The sequence below is a fragment of the Berghia stephanieae genome, chromosome 1 (genome assembly GCF_034508935.2).
Source record: "Berghia stephanieae isolate SIO BIC M18660-M18661 chromosome 1, UCSD_Bste_1.3, whole genome shotgun sequence".
In the NCBI taxonomy this organism is placed as follows: domain Eukaryota; kingdom Metazoa; phylum Mollusca; class Gastropoda; order Nudibranchia; family Aeolidiidae; genus Berghia; species Berghia stephanieae.
The window spans coordinates 140,328,211-140,347,557 of NC_088360.1; the positions used below are offsets into that span (position 1 = coordinate 140,328,211).

At 34.5% G+C, this 19,347-nt stretch overlaps 1 protein-coding gene across 4 annotated transcripts in view; it reads right to left on the reverse strand.

The window, feature by feature from the left end:
- Positions 1 to 17,959: 17,959 nt before the first annotated feature.
- The window catches only part of LOC144963362 (uncharacterized), a 245,416-nt gene continuing 244,028 nt past the window's right edge, over positions 17,960 to 19,347 (reverse strand). For all 4 annotated transcript variants that reach the window (XM_078897322.1, XM_078897321.1, XM_078897323.1 and 1 more), the window contains one exon: positions 17,960 to 19,347. This exon is cut by the window's right edge and continues 512 nt beyond it. In XM_078897322.1, the coding sequence (XP_078753448.1) occupies positions 19,235 to 19,347 (113 nt within the window). In that variant the 3' untranslated portion in view covers positions 17,960 to 19,234.

The following is a 19,347-nucleotide window of genomic DNA, read 5'->3' on the forward strand; positions in this document are numbered from 1 at the left end:
TTGGTCTAGTGGCTTTCGAATCGGAAGGTCCTGAGTTCGTGCCTCGCGCTTGGAAAAGGCTCTTTACTCACATTCTCTCACCGTACTCAGGTGTAAAATGAGTACCTAGCCGTTAACAGCGTTGTCTTTGTTCGAAAAATTGTAATATCGCCTAACAGGCGTCCTGTCCCGTTCTACATGTTAAATGTTGCTGTTGACCAGGGACCCCTTGTAAAGCGCTTTGAGCACATTTAGTGGATATTGCGCTATATAAAGCTCAATTCATTTTTTTTTAGGGGTGGACAGAGTTCCAAATATCTAAGGTCCTGAATATTAAAGAGTGGGCACGTATTGAGGTCGAACGCCGGTCTTTGGGAATACTCTTCAACAGTCGTAACGTCACTTCCTTCCTAATGACGCATGGTAACTTAGTAACACTGGCTCTAAACTATCGGAACAATGGCGGACGCCCGTATGAAATAGTTCTCCGGCGAGCATAAAAACGTATGCAGAGGAAAAAAAACATAAATTTGATCATGTTTTGACTTTTACACATTCTGATCACAAGGCATGTGAAAAGTTCTAGCCAGCATGAAGAATAAAAAGTAATGATTTTCTTTGTTTAGAACCAGGATGGCCGCCGTTGCCAGGCGGCGTGACATCAGACTACGGAATCCAATTTTGAAGACCCCACCTTTTGTTGACGTCAAAACCACATATTTGAAGAACTCCCTGAAATCGAAGCCATCGTAAAGCTATAGCCTGACACTGACCAAAAAATGACGTCAAAATGCCAGTCTTTTGCCACAAAAGAAAACAAATCGTGAGTTGTATTCAATAGTTCAACCAATGAAATGACTTGTTTCCTTGAGCTCTACTAACGACAACTCACTAGGCGGTGCAAAAACCAAATAATGAGGTCAAAATGCCAGTCTTTTTGGGTTTCAGAGTCAGGCTATAACTTAACTATAGCGACGCTGAAATCCAAGTTATCAATTTTGTGTAAGGTTTTGTAAATTTGGATCACCTGCTGCCTCTAAGTCTTCTGTATCTTAAAGAGGGAAGTGAAGGGCGTTCCAATCTTTCCTTTATAAGACAGATAATTTAATTCAGCGACAGACTTAGTGGCCCCTCTCTGGACGTTCTTTGGGGGGGGGGGGGCGAAGTGGTCGAGTCGTTGAGGCATTGTACTGTGATCTGGAAGGTTGCTGGTTCGATTCCCGCTTCGGGCACTTTCGTTTCTGTCCTTGGGCCAAATTATTAATCCCCCGATTTGCTCACTTGGGCAACATGGATGATTCCTTTTAGCATCAGAAATCTTGTTTGATGAATTATCTATATTATTCCTTCATGGAATGCCGAGGCGATGTTTTTTTTAAATTTTGTTTGGACGTTCGCCACGGCTATGGACTGTCTTTTATACACTTGTATAGGAATTAGGTATGACTGGAAAAAAAATTACATTTAACACGACAGGTAAGTGGCCGGATGGGGGACATGATTCGCAAATTCTGGCCGCGACCATTGTTTGGGTGGGTAAGGCAATTTTAACAACAGGAGATGAAGAGAGTAGAAAAGTGCCAGAAGACAATAATTGTCTTCTGGCACTTTTCTACTCTCTTCATATCTTGTTGTTACTAACATAAGAGCCTGCTCCAATCACTTTTCTGAATTTAAAATTCACCCCATATACCGGATCATACTCAATGTCTCAATTGTTTCTATGTTATATGTTTGTGTTGAGAATATTGGCTATTAAGCTTAATTGCTGGCAAACTAGCTTCGCGGAGGTTGTGTGTGTTGGACCCGCGATCTCCAGTATTCGGTGAGAGAGAGAGAGAGAGAGAGAGAGAGAGAGAGAGAGAGAGAGAGAGAGAGAGAGAGAGCTCTAGTAATGAATGACCTGAATTAGATACGATTTTCTTTGGGATCATGGATAGCTCATAGGTACGGTAGAGTCACGTTCTCACCGGCCAGGCGGAGTTGTCGTACCAATAAGGTCGCGAGTTCAAACCCCCATCACCGCTCTAAATTTTTTTATTCTCTATTGTCTTCTGGCACTTTTCTACTCACTTCATCTCTTGCTGTTACCACTTTTAACAAGTTACCCACTCTGCCGTGCTCCGGAAAAAAGAACCTATATTTAAAAATTTGGCCAGAAAACTCGTCCTTCAAATATCGATCGATTTAAACGACCCTCACTCATCTTGGCAACAAGTCTCAAACCTGAGACTTCTTCGTGAAGCTACATAAAACCTCATGTTTTTTTTGTTTTTTTTTTTTTTTTTTGTTGTTTTTTTTTCACTCAATCAAGGAAAATTCACATCCGATCCACACGTTCAAAAACAGACAAACAAACGAGCTGCTTTTCGACTGCATCATCAATCACAGAGATGGATGTGGACCACACCTTTAGTTTATCAAATTTGATTGCATTTTACATTTTTTTTCTTCTTTTTTAAAACTTTTGAAAAGGGAGGTGGGGGGGGGGGGGGGGCGAGTGAGTGGAGTTCTGTTATATTGATTTTAAATGTTAGTTGTGTTTTGGATTATTTTTTGTTTGTATGTTTTTTTTTCTTTTGCCTGTTTGTTGTCTTTCGTTTCTTTGTTTGTTTATTTATTTATTTATTAACTTTTTGTCTTTTTTTTTGGTTTTGTTTTGGGGTTTTTTGTTTTTGTTTTTGTTTTTTGGGTTGTTTTTAAAAATTATTTTTGGGTTTTTTGTTTTTTTTTGTATGCATGTTTTGTAATGGTTTTGGAGTTGGGCAGACCTGCCTAGTGGTACGAAAAATTCTGAGAATTACGAATTTTTTGGCCCCAGGTATATAAACTGTATACGCGTCTTTGACTCAATGAATAAATCTCGTTTAAAAGACATGTTTAGTTCCTTCAAATATTACATTATTATGAAGGACTTTGGAGCATTGTTTGAATTATGAAAGGAGTAAATTATTATTATTATTATTATTATTATTATTATTATTATTATTATTATTATTATTATTATTATTATTATTATTATTATTATTATTATTATTAATTTGTAAATAAAGCTCTTTATTATGGAGACGTTTAAAATTTGTATTTCCTTTGGAAACTACGAATTTTCTCAATCTCAATTTGGCAGCTGTGAAGGTAGAGTTTTGTGGGGATGGGTGGGGGTTGTTTGTTGTTTTGTTTTTTTGTTTTTTTTTGTAAGATTTTTTTTTTTTTGGGAGGGGGGGGGGGTGTTTTTTTTTTACTTCTTGTTATGTTTATGTTTGTTTACTTTTCTAAGAGTGAGAGAATATTGATAATATTTAGAACTCGATTCAGCGTTTTTCAGATAATTTCATCTCGGCTAATTAAGTCGTGGCATCGCGTTCTTCGTCTTGTTTTGAAATGTTCTCCGATCCATGTACTCTATAATAATAATAATAATACATGACATTTATAACGCGCATTTTCATCACTGGGTGATGCTCAATGCGCGAAACAATAATACAGTGACATTATGATACAAATGAAACATTATACAAACTACATCAACATAATATTATCATTATACAGCAATGTAATAACTAAACATAAAGTCATTAATACAAGATATGTTATAATACATCCACATGCTATGTCAAATACGGAAATAATATAAAATAATGATATAATAACATAAACTAAATTAACATTTATATTGGGGTCAAATTACAAAGATGCATTAATCAAGATGTGTTTTAACAAAGAGATGGTGTTTTAACTTTGATTTAAATATTGATAAGGACTGCGCTTCTCTTATTCTTTTAGGAAGAGAGTTCCAGATGGAAGGTCCGACGTGACTGAACGATCTGCCGCCGTAAAATTTATATTTATATTTATTTGTCCAGTGGCTTATCGCGGGACATTCCAAAGATACGAGCGGATTTTGAGTTGTCTAAAGACGAAACAAAGTGAGAATTTTTATTTTTTTAAAGAAAGGAGTATGTTGACCTGTCATAGGCTTGAGTGATTTGTTTTTGTTTTGTTTTTTTAATCTAGTTTTCGTTGTTTGTTTTCTATATATTATATTCATTCGTTTTTCGTTCGTGTGGTCGTTGTTGTTGTTGTTGTTGTTGTTGGTGTTGTTGTTGTTGTTGTTGTTGTTGTTGTTGTTGTTGTTGTTGTTGTTGTTGTTGTTGTTGGTTGTTGTTGTTGTTGTTGTTGTTGTTGTCGTTGTTGTGTTGTTGTTGTTGTTTGTTGTTGTTGTTGTTGGTGTTTGTTGTTGTTGTGTTGTTGTTGTTGTGTTGTTGTTGTTGTTGTGTTGTTGTTGGTGTTGTTGTTGTTTGTTGGTGTTGTTGTTGGTGTTGTTGTTGTTGTTGTTGTTGTTGTTGTTGTTTTGTTGTGTTGTTGTTGTTGTTGTTGTTGTTGTTGTTGTTGTTGTTGTTGTTGTTGTGTTGTTGTTGTTGGTTGTTGTGTTGTTTGTTGTTGTTGTGTTGTTTGTTGTTGTTTGGGTTTTTGTGTTGTTGTTGTTGTTGTTGTTGTGTGTGTTGTTGTTGTTGTTGTTGTTGTGTTGTGTTGTGTTGTTGTGTGTTGTTGTTGTTGTTGTGTTGTTGTGTTGTTGTTGTTGTTGTTTTTGTTTTTGTTGTGTGTTGTTGTTTGTTGTTGTGTTTGTGTTTGTTGTTGTTTTGTGTTTTTGTTGTGTTGTTGTTGTTGTTGTTGTTGTTGTTGTGTTGTTGTGTGTTGTTGTTGTTGTTGTTGTTTGTTGTTGTTGGTTGTGTTGTTGTGTTGTTGTTGTTGTTGTTGTTGGTTGTGTTGTGTTGTTTGTGTTGTGTTGTTGTTGTTGTGTTGTTGTTGTTGTTGTTGTTGGTTGTGTGTTGTTGTGTGTTGTTGTTGTGTGTTGTTGTTGTTGTTGTTGTTGTGTTGTTGTTGTGTGTGTTGTTGTGTGTTGTTGTTGTTGTGTGTTGTGTTGTGTTGTTGTTGTTGTTGTTGTTTGTTGTTGTGTTGTTGTGTGTTGTGTTGTTGTGTTGTTGTTGTTGTTGTTGTGTTGTTGTGTTGTTGTTGTTGTTGTTGTGTGTTGTTTGTTGTGTTGTTGTTGTTGTTGTGTTGTTGTTGTTGTTGTTGTTGTGTTGGTGTTTTGTTGTTGTTGTTGTGTGTGTTGTTGTTGTGTTGTTGTGTTGTTGTTGTTGTTGTTGTTGTTGTTGTGTTGTTGTTGTTGTTGTTGTTGTTGTTGTTGTTGTTGGTGTTGTTGTTGTTGTTGTTGTTGTTGTTGTTGTCGTTGTGTGTGTGTTGTTGGTGTTGTTGTTGTTGTTGTTGGTGTTGTTGTTGGTGTTGTTGTTGTTGTTGTTGTTGTTGTTGTTGTTGTTGTTGTTGTTGTTAGTATTTATTTATCATTTCTGTTTTTTTTTTTTGTTGCTTTTTCTTTCTTAAATTTCTGTTTTTTCGTTGTTAGGGTTGATTTTGTTATTTTGTTTTTTGTTGGTTTCTTTGTTTTTGTTTTTGTTACTGTTGTCATCATTTATGTAGCATTTATTTCTTCTTTTTTTTTTTAACTTTCTGTTCGTTTATTGTTGTTGTTGTTGATGTTATTTTTAGTTATTTATTGTTTCTAATATATTTTTTTCTTTTTTAGCTTTCTGTTTGTTATTTGTTTTGTAGGTTTTTTAAAAAAATATTTGTGCTTATTTGTGAGGTGAGATTTTTTTTTTATTTTTTTTTTGGTGAGGTTTTAATATTTTTTTTTTTGGGGGGGGGGGGGGGGGCTGGTTTTTTTTTTTTTTTATTAATTTCTTCAAAATTAGTTTTATTATCAATAATTTCATTTTAAAAGATGAGCTAACATGCAGACACCGACGACACATTCAGTATGCAGTCGAATCCTGTCTAGAGGGCACGAAGTTCAGTCAATAAAAAAGGCTCGTTACTCATATTTCCTCATCACACTCTTGCGTAAAAAGAGCACATGACCGACCGTTAACAGCGTTGCCTCTGACGATAAGAAATTATAAGAACGCCTAACTTTCCAACTGTCCAACATGTACCCGATGTGGGCAAGAACCCGAAACGGCAGAGCATCTCACAGACTACTAGGAGCAGACCACACAACAGCCACTTGTTAGTGACTAATCGCCGCCATCGTATTTAACCCTCTCGTGTTCATATTCTTTATGGGGGAGTAGATATATGGCCATGTCAATCATGTAGACATCCTTTGATGATATAAGCCTGAATTCACTATGGAGCATCTAGCTGAACGGTGTGTTGTGACGATGCTACCAGGCGGGTTTGCGACGGTGCACGAATGCGGACCGGACTTTGCTGATTGGGTCGATCGTCAAAACCACAGACATGGTCAAAACATAGTAGTGTGAAAACCATAAAAAGCTGCCATCAAGCCATCGTCCTAAATGTTCAATATTCTTCTGTGCAATATAATATCATTGTACATTTTGGTCAGAAAAATCGTCCTTCAAATATTGATAGATTGAAATGACACTTATCTTGGTAAAAACTCTCAAATCAGTATCAATCAACAGGAAGATCAATTAAAACTGGAGAGAGAGAGAGAGAGAGAGAGAGAGAGAGAGAGAGCAAAGAAATAGAGGAGAGCGGAGAAAGGGGGAGAGGAAGAGAGAGATGGGGGAAGAAATAGAGAGAGAGAGAGAGAGAGAGAGAGAGAGAGAGAGAGAGAGAGAGAAGAGGGAGGAAATAGAGAGAGAAGAGGGAGGAAATAGAGAGAGAGAGAGAGAGGGGGGGAGGAAGGATAGAGAGAGAGAGAGAGGGAGAGAGAGAGAGAGAAAAAGGGGGGGGGGTATAATGTAAGGGCGTAGGAAGGTTAATCCTGGATATAAAGCGCTCATATTGATAAATAAATACAGAGATTATGAATTCTCTTCCTATAATACTCATACAATTTGTAAATTGTATTCGTGTTTGTGTGAGCGTGTGTGCGAGCGTGTGTGTGTGTGTGTGTTTGTGTATGAGAGGATGAGTGAGTGGTGTGTTTGTATATGTATATATATATATATATATATATATATATATATATATATATATATATATATATATATATATATATATCATGTATATTATATGTGTATATAATATATATACATATAGAACTGTTCATATGTCATGTGATCAGAATGTGTAAAAGGCAAAACATGATCAGATTTGTAATGTTTTACTCCTCTGGATACACTTTTATACTTGTCGGAGAAATATTTCATAAGGGCGTCCAAATTTGTTCCGATAGTTTAGAACCAGTTACTAAGTTACTATGCGTCATTTCGAGGGAAGTGACGTCATGATTGTTGAAGCCTATTGCACAGATGATGGTATTTGCTTCGCGCTGTTCTGTGCGAACTTGAGAAAGTCATCTGCCCTCGTGCGGTTATGTGGTGGTCTTATGGTGTGATATGCTCTCACGGTAAAAAGAGTTTCTGGGCGTAACAGCGTTGTTTCTGTCCGAAAAATTGTAATATTATCGCCTAACAGGCGTCATGTCCCGTCCTACAAGTTAAGTGTTGGCCAGGGCTCCCTTGTAAAAGCGTTTTATTTGAGCACGTTTAGTGAATATTGCGCTATATAAAAGCTCAATTCTTTTTTTTTTAGTTCATTTGCGGCGATGTACTGTGGCCGATCCAATGGTTACTTAGGCCTTCACTTGGAGAAACGTGAAAGTAATATTTTAATTGAGCTTTATATAGCGCATTATCCACTAAATGTGCTCAAAGCGCTTTACAAGGGATCCCTGGTCAACAGCAACATTTAGCACGTAGGACGGGACATGACGCCTGTTAGGCGATATTACAATTTTTTTCGGACAAAGACAACGCTGTTTACGGCCAGGTACTCATTTTACACCTGAGTACGGTGAGAGAATGTGAGTAAAGAGCCTTTTCCAAGGACTCAACTATGCGCCGAGCGCGAGGCTCGAACCCAGGACCTTCCTATCCGAAAGCGAGTGTCATACCACTAGACCACATAGCCGCACAAAATATTTCCCCAAAGGGATGAACATAAGGGAATTCCATTCGGGACATCCTTTGCTTACAATTCCTTCCGCCCCTCCCCCTGACAGACAACCTCTCCCGCCTCACTCAAGAGCATTTTTTTTTTAATTTGTTTTTAAGGGTTTTACGGCGCTTGCAACACATTAAGGTCATATCAGCGCCAGTAAAAAGGAAGAAAATGGGATAGTAAAAAAAATATAGAATTACAATTAAAGCACCCAAGAAAAGGTAAGACAAAGGGGAATTAAAATTTGTTCAAATAGGAAACAGATGTAGATTCCAAGAGCACACTATCAAAGTACTTAGTTTGAGTTCACCTAAAAGTCTCATAAACGGATACTCAAAACGATTACAAATCATATGCAATATGCAAACAAAACATTACAGTGCATATCAAAGAGATGATATACAAGACAAAAAATATCACCTCCCAAAACTCTTGACTATACATTTGACTGTTTCCATCCCAGCCAGGCCCTGTACAAATCCAAGTAATCTCATTCCAAGACAAAGACAGAGAGCAAGTTGGAAAACAGATATAGGGGGATAACAGACAGTAAGTACCTCCCTGCCCACTGTGGGAGGTAAGGAACCCCAACCAGCCCTCGAGAAAGTCATCAATCTGCCCTTGTTCACTCACGGCGCTGTGCTGCGGCCGACCCTATGGATACTCAGGCCTTCGCTTGGAGTAGACTTGAAAGTAACATTTCCACAAAGGGATGGAAATAAAAGGGAATTTCGTGAGGGACATCCTTTGCATACAATTCTTTCCTCCCCTCCTCCCCCGACTCCCAACCTCTCCCGCTTCACTCAAGACCATTTCCACAACGAGTCCACAACAACAGCAATTCAAAACAAAACACCGATTTCAATTTTGGAAAAATAGGATGGTGTGACCTTGTTTAATAATCAATCATATCAATAATAAATAATAATAATAATAATAATAATAATAATAATAATAATAATAATAATAATAATAATAATAATAATAATAATAATAATAATAATAATAATAATAATAATAATTAATAGTCATAATCAAAATAATAATCATCATCATAACAATAATAATGTTCGAACAGTATAGAAGAAATACCAACATACTACATGGTAATAATTTACAAAACATGGTCCTATCAATATACAAATCATCATTAACCATCATCATTAATCATTTACTATTTATTTAACATAATCATTGTCATCAATTATTGTGTAATATAAACAAGCTGACATCATCACAGACATGGTATTATCTTCTACCCATAAGAAGAAAAATTAGGACGCGTGGAACAACGGGGAGTTAAAGGGAGCCTTAGATTATCGAAAGCTTTATTGAAATCATTATATCGCAATAATGATTATAACGAGCCACATTATCCTGCACGAAATTCTTAACTTATTTTTTGAAGAAGAATGCAGACATAGCCTAAGGAGAGGAAAAATAATTATAATTATAAAGCAGAATGTAAAACAAAACTAAAATCGAATCATGAAATTGAATCGATAAAAATTAATCGATACATCGATCGAAAAAGCAATCAGTTCTTCATCTCGTTCATTTCATTAATAATGAGAGGCCCTTGCGACTACTTGATGAACATGAAGCAAATGGATATTATTATTTTTTTTAAACAAACAAACAAACAAACAAACTAGCTCTGAAATTAAAAAAACAAAATTCATGTTCCAGATCGATATGTGTTTTTCAGGAGCTGAACGCAGTTAGGGTCACTTTAAGGTCATATCGATTTCATGTTTTTAACAAATAGTTCTTATCATGTTTGCGTAACATCTGGAAAAAAAATGCTTTACATCCACACCGAGTCAAATTTCCATGACCTTTTTTTCTCTCTCAAAATGATTATGAAACAGTGGAATGGCGGGGGGGGGGGGGGGGGGGGGGGGGGGGGGGGGGCTGTAATTTTGTTTTTTCTTCTTCTGGATATCCATATCTGAATTGTTTGGCACTATACGTTTCTTCCACGAAGGCTCAGTCTGAGAGTTATTTGACAAAATTTTAATACTGTTTTTGTATTTGTTTTGTTTTTATTTTTCAGTTTACGCCTTGTTTTTTTGTTTTGTTTTGATTTTAAGTGTTTTACGGCGCTTGCAACACATTTAGGTTATATCAGCGCCAGTAAAAAGGAAGAAAATGGGATAGTAAAAAGTTCTAGAATTACAAATAAAGCACCCAAGAAAAAGTAAGACGTAGGGGAACTGGGAACAAATAGGGATCATATGTAGATTCCAAGAGCATACAACCCATGTACTTAGTTTGAGATCAACTACAAGTCTCATCCGGACACAAGCACAAAATCCAACAAAGAGGAACACACTCAAATGCTTACATTATACATTAAAAATAACAAATATAATATAAATATAGTTTGATTTGGATATTATTAGAATCTCTCTCTCTCTCTCTCTCTCTATCTATCTCTCGCTCTATCTCTCTCTCTCTCGCTCTTTCTCTCTCTCTTTTCTCTCTCTCTCTCTTCTCTCTCTCTCTCTATCTCTCGCTCTATCTCTCTCTCGCTCTTTCTCTCTCTCTCTATTCTCTCTATCTCTCTCGCTCTATCTCTCTCTCTCTCTCTCTCTCTCTCTCTCTCTCTCTCTCTCTCTCTCTCTCCTCGAGTTGTTTGGATGGAGACCAACTTTATACCGGCGATTCTACCATATTTGGAATACCGACTACCATTTGAGGTGTAAAGGGTGTTAGTGTTAAGCTTTTTTTTTTTTTTTTTTTTGTTTATTGCTTTAGGTCTCTTCCAACACAAATGAGGTTATATGAGAGACCGCTGAAACAAAAAAACAAGCAATCTAACAAAAATAGTACAAATGTAAATCAAAATTATAACCTAAAGATATAAGCTAAATTATAAATAACCAAGAACAAACAGGCAGAAGATTTACAGAAAAAAAAATATCCCCTGTCAAAAATACAATCACAAACCAAAGAAGCAGGATAGGCTAGTAAAGAGAAGAAGAAACGACATCACTATCGGATCGTACACCCATGCGAACATCATAGGTATATGATTCAAGGGTGATGCTCCCATCCAACCACCCGCTAGAGTGTTAAGCTTGAGCTCCAAACGAAAAGCAAAACAAAATTAAATTTACTGAAGTGGCAGCAAACACAGCCACCAAGTCAATACTGAGTCCATGTTTCTATGTGTGTGTGTGTGTCAACCAACCAACTGTACTCATCACGTATGCTACTTAAAAGACAGATGATTACGTTCATTAAGGTCTTGGTTGGTGTAATGATATGACCTTCAAGTACCAAGACCCGTTCAATACCTTTATAAAAAAAAAAAAAAAAAAAAAAAACCCAAAAAAAAAAAAAACACGAGCACAAACCAAATCCTTTGGGGTTTTTTTTTATTAATCAAATTCCGGTCCCATTCAAATTTACAAAACGTCCACGAACCAAGTTTTGATGTTAACTCTTTCACAACGAGACTTAAGTTTCTTTCAAATGATAATTTTTACTTTTTATCCGTCTGATTTAAACGACAGACCTAATTATTGACATCAAGAAACCTGTAACTGCGATGCGACTTGGGTGTCATTGAAGCTCCAGTCACATCCCTCGTATAACTGCTCTCTCGCCGAAAACAAGGGATTCTATAATTATAATAATGTTTGATTAGATAACCCCCCCCCCCCCCCCAAACCCCCTTTCCCCTTTTTCTCCAACCAGCTGTAAAGGGTTAATGGCTGTCTGAACAGCAAACATAAATAACAATAAATCCCTTTTCTTAGTCATAATTGATAGACACCACAGGACTGCTCAAGTCTCGTTGACAGGAGGGAAGGGGATGGGGGGGGGGGGGGGAGAGAGAAAATATAATCCATCACAAGGATGGAGTGGATGGATGGATGGATGGATGGTGACGGATAGTTGGATAGATTTACTGTATGGATGGATGGGTGGATGGATGGATAGATAGATAGATGGGTAGGTAGGTAGATAGATAGATAGATAGATAGATAGATAGATAGATAGATAGATAGATAGATAGATAGATAGATAGATAGATAGATAGATAGATAGATAGATAGATAGATAGATAGAGAGATAGAGAGATAGATAATGAATGAAAGGGAAACAACAAGCGAGAGGGTGGATATTGGGGGGGGGGGGGATAGTAGAAGAGAAAAAGAAATTTAGAAAGAAAGATGGGTAGATAATAAAAAAGGGAGAGACAGAAAGAAAGAAAGAAAGAAAGAAAGAAAGAAAGAAAGAAAGAAAAGAAAAGGAGAGAAAGAAAGAAATGAAGAGAGGATGGAATAAGAAAAAGAAAGTAACCCGATATGCTGAGTCATGGTAGAGGAATTGGAAGCATGCCAGCAACGTAACACAAACTTCAATATTAATTTAATACAATAACATTACTGAATCAAAGTAATAATGATTTTATTAACCGTTATCAAAGTTGTTGTCATAATAATAATAATAATAATAATAATAATAATAATATATAATAATAATAATAATATAATAATAATAATAATATAATATAATAATAATAATAATAATAATAATAATATAATTAAATACAATTCTATTTCAGAGCTCATGCAGGGAGAAAAAAATATACCAAAAAATAATAATTAAAAAGTATACTTGTTTTAATCTCTAATTTTCTTTTTTTTTTTTTTTTTTTTTTTTTTTGTATAATCTTAAGGCTATGAAGTCATTTAAAGAAAAATATCCAAAAATAAATAAAACATACGTATAATTTTTACCATAACGTATATTCGTATCGCAAATTTTTCTTGCCTCCCCCTTTTTTATACTGTATAGTATAAGTTTTCATAAGATTTTCTCTTCATATTTACAGGCTTTGAATATGTTATAAAACAAGCCCATCATATTAAACGTTATCTTTCTAAAGACTGTAACAAATAATTGACAAGGCTAACAAAGTGTATGTGAAAGAAAGAGAAGAAGTAAGAAAGAAAAGAAAGAAGATAGAAGAAGAGAGAAGTAGAAAAGAAGAGAGAAGAAGAAGAAGAAAGAAGTAAGAAGAAGAAAGAAGAAAGAGGAGAGAAGAAGAAGAAGAAGAAGAGAAGAAGAGAAGAAGAAAGAGAGAAGAAGAAGAAGAAGAAAGAAGAAGAAGAGAAGAAGAGAGAAGAAGAAGAAGAAGAAGAAGAGAAGAAGAAGAAGAAGAAGAAAGAAGAAGAAGAAAGAAGAAGAAGAAGAAGAAGAAGAAGAAGAAGAAGAAGAGAAGAAGAAGAAGAAGAAGAAGAAGAAGAAGAAGAAGAAGAGAAGAAGAAGAAGAAGAAGAGAGAAGAAGAAGAAGAAGAAGAAGAAGAAGGAAGAAGAAGAAGAAGAAGAAGAAGAAGAAGAAGAAGAAGAAGAAGAAAGAAGAAGAAGAAGAAGAAGAAGAAGAAGAGAAGAAGAAGAAGAGAAGAAGAGAAGGAAGAAGAAGAAGAAAGAAGAAGAGAAAAGAAGAAGAAGAAAGAAGAAGAAGAAGAAGAGAGAAGAAGAAGAAGAGAAGAAGAAGAAGAAGAAGAAGAAGAAGAAGAAGAAGAAGAAGAAGAAGGGAGGAGAAGGAAGAAAGAGGAGAAGGAAGAAGAAGAGAAGAGAAGATAGAAGAGAGTAAATATTAGTGATGATATGTCGTAATGCGAGAGGAGAGAGAGAGGAGAGAGAGAGAGAGAGAGAGAGAGAGAGAGAGAGAGAGAGAGAGAGAGAGAGAGAGAGAGAGAGAGCAATGACTGGATAGGTACAGATATCCTACCTTATGCCCGTTTGGAAGACCAGAAAGAAAGTTTGTATTTATTTCCGTAACAACCTTTTACTTTTATGTATTCAAAAAAATGTACAGTCTCTCCTCTCCAACCTCCCCCACCCTCCTCTTACTGTCTCACTATTTACTAAGTGATATATAACCCCCCCCCCCCCCCTCCTTTTCCAATAATAATAATAATAAAAATAATAATAATAATAATAATAATAATAATAATATATAATAATAATAATAATAATAATAATAATAATAATAATAATAATAATAATAATAATAATAATAAATAAATAAATAAATAAATAAATTAAAAAAAAACTCTAAATGAAAAATAAACAAAGGAAAAATAATAATTGATTGACGTCAGATTCTTATAACATGACGTCATATCAAAATGACGATAAATTTAAATAAAACATATCTAATACGAGAGACAAAAATGAACGTATAGATAATAATAATATTTTGTTACTGTAAACAAAAGCATAAGAACAAAAATTAGAATTAATTAATAGTAAGTATGGCATTCCAACAGGGTTATATTTGACTAGTTTGACGATGAACCTCGGCCCAGTATGCAAGGCAGAGAGAGGAGTCTTGTACGTGAATGCGTACACAGATTTAATTAATTAATTAATTAAGCAAAATCGTCTCCTCACTGCTGCTATCATCTATATTATATTATTTATACTACAAATTGTGTGGTTTCTTAGACCTACGATTACATCATAATATTATTATTATTATTACACATTTTGAGGTTATGTGTTGAAAATATAAAGTATGAAAACTCCCAATCACACATAGCTATGACACTGTCACTGGTGGTCTACATACATACACACACTAACAGAGGAAAGAAAAATGTCCAACCAATAACACCCCCCCCCCTCCCCCCATCCTCAACCTTCCAATTTTAATTCGGCTTCCGATTAGCATAACTCCATAACATAACACATACACACACAGATACCATATACACGCAGATGGTCTACACACTAACAGAGAAAAAAAGATGTTCTATAACACCCCCCCCCCCCCCCCCCGTTATCCCCCTGCCCCCTCAATCCACCCTAAACCTTCGTCTCTAACGGCAGCAACAAGCTTATCGAACTAAACGATTTCTTTCATCTCCTGTAGCCCTCTGTTATTTATTTATGTGGACAAAACGACCAAATCGTTTCATTACTACGATAAATCTGTACGTATCCACGAGGCGATGCGACAATGGGCTGCATCGAAACCTCAATCGCATCGCAGTTACAGCTCTCCCTGTAAAAAACACGGTAAGATTGGGCGGGTGTCCTGTTGCAAAAAAAAAATCGAACCTAAGCTGTGAATATTTAATTAAATCCTTTGTTTTTAATTAAGAAGAAGAAGAAAAAAATTATATACAACGATGAACCAACCAACGATATAACGAAACAGACGGTGATACCCCTGGGATTTCGTTCTATCCGTGTAAATGCTTTCTATGTATATTTCCTAATGCCCATTCTGTTTTTCCCTTGAAATTTTCTTCTTTTTTTCTTTTTCTTAGTTCATTTTAAAATTTGACCAGAAAAGCCTTTTAAAATATCGATCCATTCAGATGATAAACCCCGACTTGTCAAAAAAAAAAATGTCAAACCCGAGACTCCATAGAAATCGCAGATTTGAAGACTTTAAAAAAAAATATTAGGCAAGTACAGGGAGCAACCATCTGAATCGATCGATATAAACCTTCTCTAGCCAAAATGTTTTGTTTTATTTTCAATGTTACCGCAGGATTTTCTGAGCCCCTAATTTAATGTCCTCGCCGTTCCATACATAATTAAAAAGTTTTATTAAATACGATTAAAATAATCAAAATCAGGCAATTATTTATACAAGGTCAGGCCGCCCTTATCGAAGCAACAATAACAGTATTGAGAGGTTATTTATAATATATATAATAATATATAATAATATTTATATATAATTTAATGATCGTCATTTGTCAGAATCGTAACAATAATAATAATAATAATAATAATAATATAATAATAATAATAATAATAATAATAATAATAATAATAATATATAATAATAATAATAATAATAATAATAATAATAATATAATAATAATAATATAATAATAATAATAATAATAATAATATAATAATAATAAATAATAATAATAATAATAATAATAATAATAATAATAATAATAACAAGAGTTTAGATAATACAATAAAGATAACAACAATTTTTTTCTTATCTCTATTTACATAACAATAACAGAATTTCAATAATAATAAAACAAACAAAAGAATGAAATCAACCATTTTTTAAATTTTTAATTAATTAAATTAATTTACAATCATTAATGGAAACAGTAATGATAGTGGTATCGTATCGTATCGTATCGTCTTTACGTGACAAATTTGGATGAAGAATCAAGAGTGCTGCCATTTTTTTTCGTCTTTTGTCAAGAAAAAAAAAAGATTATGGTTAATATTTTTAAAAACCCAAACACACTTTTCTCCATTCACTGCGTCGACGTCAGCTTAATTAACCGCTTAACAAATCCTATTTCAACTGTTGTTATAAGCGCTGTCTTTCTTTGAAGTACGTTGTTAACTAACTATTCCACTGTAATTTATCATTGATAACGTTTTGTTCTTGTTTACACCCTAAACATCGATGATAGAAAATGTTAATAAATTCGCATGAGAAGAATGCTATGGATTACTTGCAAGTCAGTATGAATAATATTCAAAAGACTATTCGTAAGTAAGAACATATAGCACTTAGCGATTACTCGTACGTAAAACGTAATGTCGGCTAAATTTCTGAGACAATATTATATTTACTCATCTGTGAAATAAATACAGGATGGTTCTGGAATGTCTGAAGCAATGTTCATAGTTAAGTTGTAGTTACACTGTGTGCAGATTCCTAATTCTTTTGACTTATAGGTCATTAACTAAACAAAAGAAGAGAGAGAGAGAGAGAGAGAGAGAGAGAGAGAGAGAGAGAGAGAGAGAGAGAGAGAGAGAGAGAGAGAGAGAAAGAGAAAGAGAGAGAGAGAGAGAGAGAGAGAGAGAGAGAGAGAGAGTAAATTAATTCCAAATGATTTGAGACTCGTGACCCAAAAAGTAAGACGAGCAAGTGGCATGCTTTGCCAAAGAATTGTGTGTACAAACACAGAGCTTATTTTAATCTAAAAGCCAAAAACAAAAGAATTTTATAATTGGACCAAAGCCTTTTATTATTATTATTATCTCAATAAATAAACAATGATTACAATAGTTCTATCACTTCAAATAAATAAATAAATGAATGAATGAATACGTAAATACGTAAATAAATAAATAAATTAATTCGTGGTTTCATTTCTGTGGAAACAGATTTTTACGACAAATTAAATTCGTTCCATTTATTCTACTGTCAAAACCGATCCGGCTTTAATCTATATAAAAATGATTAATAAGCAAATATTAAAATAAAATCGAAAACAAAAACAAAACAACCCCCACCCTTTTATATAAAAAAAACTTAAAGTGGATGTTGTCTATTTCATGACATCAACGATTAGCTGTAGGATCGCGTGCGTCTGGGTTTTTAACTTAATTATTATTTTCACATAATATTACATTATTCTAAGGCCCGCCTCTGTAACCGAAGGCCTTGCATATATAATTAAATTTTTGTTTTGTTTTGCAGTGTTGTTGTTTTGTTTTTCTTCTTTCTTTCTTTCGTTCTTTCTTTAAAGAAAGAAGAAGAAGAAGAGAGAAGAAGAAGAAAACATTTTTAAGTACAATGAACAAGGATTGGACTAAAATTTGATCTTTGGGGATGTAAGAATGAAGGGTAAGATAACCCTGGGGCAAGGCGTAACATGGTCTTAGAAGGTGGGGGGGGAGGGAGGGAGAGAGAGAGAGAGATAGAGAGAGAGAGGGGGGGGGGGGAAAGGAGAGGAGACAAAGAGAGAGAGATGGGAGAGAAGAGGGAGAGAAGAGAGACATAGAGAGAGAGAGAGAGAGAGAGAGAGAGAGAGAGAGAGAGAGAGAGAGAGAGGAGGGAAGGAGAGAGAGGAGTTGAGGGGAAATATATTACTGATAGTAAAAAGGACAGCAACAAAGCCTTTTTTTTTTTTTTTTGTAGAGATTGGGGTGGCATATTAACAATAATGATATTAACTGTCATAACAAACAGTATAACGATAATAATGTAACAACAATAATATGTAGTAATAAATAACAAGCATGAAGAAGCCCCACTGACTTTTTGTGTTGAAAACAGGATGATGTTACATGGAACGGTAGAAAACAACAATAGTAGTTATGTAGTGGTAGTAACAACAATAACAATAACAATAAATATGTTTATTATCATTTATCATAACAACAAGATGCCCTAATCGTCATTAAGCCATAGCAAGCATTGAAATACTTACTACATAATATTGCATAATTTGGTTCCAGAACTTGATTATAGTACAAACAGTAGAAAATCTACATTTTTTTTTAAAAACTGCAAGACTGCAATGAACGTAGTATGAAAAAATCAATACTGTGTCACAGTATTCTATCGTCAAACTTTACACCGAAAAAGTCGAAATTCGAAATCAAAATGCGGCAGAAAAATTAATGTTTTCATAAAAGTAATAAAAACAAAATGCTAAGGTAATCATCATCATTAGTATAACTTAATTATTAAACTCATTAATATTCAAATAGCCTTCACTGCATAAGTGTCCAGTTTTCCCTCCTCACTCACTCTTTCTCTTTCAGCAGATTGTGAAAAAATGAAAATTGATTTTGAAGATGTTGATACCAACTTTTCGCTAACACACTTCCGTAAACCGTAACGCACAACGCGTAAGCAGCACGTGATCACTAATTAAAGAACACGCCCTAGTGTTGTTGTTTTTTAAATAGGTACACGTCACTGGGGATTCAACCATATTATTTTAATTAGTTCACCACGTGATAATTACGTGATACGTCACGCGGCGTGATGAGCGAAATAGAAATAGAAATATCAAATAGAAGCTAAAATAAAATAAAATTTGAAATTAGTCTTTTGAGAAAGAAAACTTGATTCCAAATGTCGGTATCGAAATACACGAAACCAATATTCATCGTATGAGGAAATTATGAGCTAGAAACAAGTCCATCTTGTTTTAGTTTTCGATTTAGAAATTTGGATAAAACTTATATTAATTGACAGTTTATGTAACAGGTTGAAGCTAATTCTTAGCTTAGTTAATTAAAAATGCAACGAAATGTTTGTTAATTTTAATACTAATTGTAAACATTCATAATGTTTTATTAAATGGTAGCAGTAACTCATTAATATCAAACAAGTGTCAATAAGTTATAAAGTTTCACAAACTTAAATTATGATAGACGATGATGATGATGATGATGATGATGATGGTGACGAGGACGATGCTGATTACTGTACATTATGACGATGATGATGATGATGATGATGATGATGATGATGATGATGATGATGATGATGAAATCGATGATGATGATGTGGATGATAAGGTCAGACCTCCGTGGCCAAATAGTCCTCATCGTAATGGGAAAACCTATGATGCACAGGATGGAACGAAAGTTGTTGTTGTTGTTGTTGTGATTGCTGCTGTTGCTGTTGTTGCT